Below are 2,469 nucleotides of genomic sequence, written 5' to 3'. Positions count from 1 at the left end.
TGCCAAGTTTCGCCATGAAATCATGTCATTTCAGCAGCTGGAAGATGAATCATTTTGTGAGGCTTGGGAGAGATTCAAGGAGTTATTGAGGAAATTCCCACACCTTGGGATCCCGCATTGTATACAAATGGAAAATTTCTACAATGGGCTCAATTCTTCCACTCGCATGGTGTTAGATGCTTCAGCTAATGGGGTTATTCTCTCTAAGTCCTACAATGAAGCCTATGATATTTTGGAGAGGATAGCTAGCAACAATTATTAGTGGTCCAATGCTAGAGCCTCAACAAGTCGAAAAGTGGATGCATTGACAGCTTTGACCGCTCAAGTTTCTTCAATGACTAACCTTCTCAAGAACATGAGTTTGGGGGGGAATGGTACAACCAACTGCTATGGGACAAGTTGTTGATGTATCTTGTGTTTATTGTGGAGATAGGCACACATTTGAGAGTTGTTCTTCGAATCCTGCTTTGGTTTGTTATGTGGGGAATCAAAATGCCAACTGTAATAACCCATATTCGAATTCTTATAATACGGGGTGAAGGCAGCATCCAAACTTCTCATTGGGGGGGGGGGGGGGGGGTCAATGAGCTAGTTCAAGTGGAGCACCAATGCAAAAAAATCCTACATATCCACCGGGGTTTTCTCATCAACAACCAAGAGCTCAACCACCTCCTCCTCAAGTGTCTCAATCAAGCTCTTTGGAGAGTTTAATGAAAGAATATATGGCCAAGAATGATGTTGTGATTTAGAGCCAAGCGGCATCCTGGAGGAACCTAGAAATTCAAATGGGGCAGCTAGCTAATGAGCTAAGAAATAGACCACAAAGAACCTTGCCTAGTGATACCAAAAATCCAAGGAGAGATTGTAAGAAGCAATGCAAGGCAGTTACCTTGAGGTGTGGTAAACATCTGGAATTGACTGAGGAGAATTGTAAGAGAAACAGTGAGCCCACTTCAATCCAAAGTAGTGTGGAAAAGGAAGACAAAGTGGTGAGTTCGAAAATGTCAAATGTTGATCCTGAAGTAATTGCTGCCGCAATTCCTCAGCAAAATGCTACAAAAAGGTCTATGAGCAAGCCACCTCCACAATATCCTCAGCGCTTTCAAAAGTAGCAACAAGATGGTCAATTATGAATATTTTTAGATGTTTTGAAACAAATTCACATCAATATACCGTTGGTGGAAGCTTTGGAGCAAATGCCCAACTATGTGAAGTATTTGAAGGACATTTTAACTAAGAAGCAGAGGCTTGGAGAATTTGAAACGGTGGCCTTGAATGAAGGTTGTAGTGCTATATTGAAAAATAAAATTCCTCCTAAATTGAAAGATCCGGGTAGCTTCACAATTCCTTGTTCTATTGGTGGTAGAGATGTTGGTAGAGTACTTTGTGACTTGGGGGCTAGTATCAATTTGATGCCCATGTCGATTTTCAAGAAGTTGGGGATTGGAGAAGCAAGACCAACCACAGTCACTTTGCAATTAGCAGATCGATCTATGGCACATCTGGAAGGCAATATTGAGGATGTACTTGTGCAAGTTGATGAATTCATTTTTCTGGCTGATTTCATCATTCTTAATTATGAAGCGGATAAAGATGTTCCTATTATCTTGGGTAGGCCATTCCTAGCTACTGGGAGGACCTTGATTGATGTACAAAAATGGGAGCTTACTATGAGGGTGAATGCCCAATAAGTGGCATTTAATGTGTTCAACACTATGAAGTTTCCGAATGAGATCGAGGAATGCTCTCGGCTGAGTGTAATTGAGTCAATAGTCACTAAAAAATTCTACAAGGAAGCTTTTAAAGATGGAATGGGCGGTGAGGTCACTTGAAGAGCATGAGAACTTAAGTGAAAAGGAATAAAGCCAAGTTACATGGGTAGAGTCAAAGAAACCCTTTACTAAAGTTAGGAGGTCTTTTGAGTCATTAGACTTGTCAGAAGGGAATTTTAATCCTCCTAATCCCTCTATTCATGAGCCACCAAAATTAGAGTTGAAGCCTTTGCCTAATCACTTGAAGTATGCCTATTTGAGAGATAATGAGACTTTTCCTGTGATTATTTCAGCCATGTTAGGAGCTTAAAAAGAGCATTTGTTGCTGGCTGTTTTGAAAAAAATATACAAGAGCCATTGGTTGGACCATGGCAGATATCAAGGGTATAAGTCCCTCATTGTGTATGCATAAAATTCTGTTGGAGGATTGCTGTAATAATTTTGTTGAGCAGTAGCGAAGGCTTAATCCTATCATGAAGGAAGTGGTTAGAAAAGAGATAATTAAGTGACTTGATTATGGAATTGTTTATCCAATTTCAGATAGTTCTTGGGTCAGCCCGATTCAGTGTGTTCCTACAAATGGTGGAGTTACGATGGTGGCTAATGAAAATAACGAGTTGATTTCCACAAGACAAGTGACGAGGTGGCATGTTTGTATGGACTACCTAAAGCTGAATAAGGCTACTCGGAAAGACCA

At 40.5% G+C, this 2,469-nt stretch overlaps 1 protein-coding gene across 1 annotated transcript; it reads left to right on the top strand.

Annotated features, from left to right (window-relative positions):
- Positions 1-1,196: 1,196 nt before the first annotated feature.
- LOC133785884 (uncharacterized) lies at positions 1,197-1,691 on the top strand. The gene has a single exon (XM_062225100.1). The coding sequence runs from the start codon at positions 1,197-1,199 to the stop codon at positions 1,689-1,691; it is 495 nt and encodes a 164-aa protein (XP_062081084.1).
- The last annotated feature ends 778 nt before the right edge of the window (positions 1,692-2,469 follow it).

Source organism: Humulus lupulus, chromosome 6, assembly GCF_963169125.1.
Source record: "Humulus lupulus chromosome 6, drHumLupu1.1, whole genome shotgun sequence".
NCBI classification, from domain to species: domain Eukaryota; kingdom Viridiplantae; phylum Streptophyta; class Magnoliopsida; order Rosales; family Cannabaceae; genus Humulus; species Humulus lupulus.
Note: the sequence above shows the minus strand (reverse complement) of the source record. Positions and strands in the feature narration are given on the sequence as shown.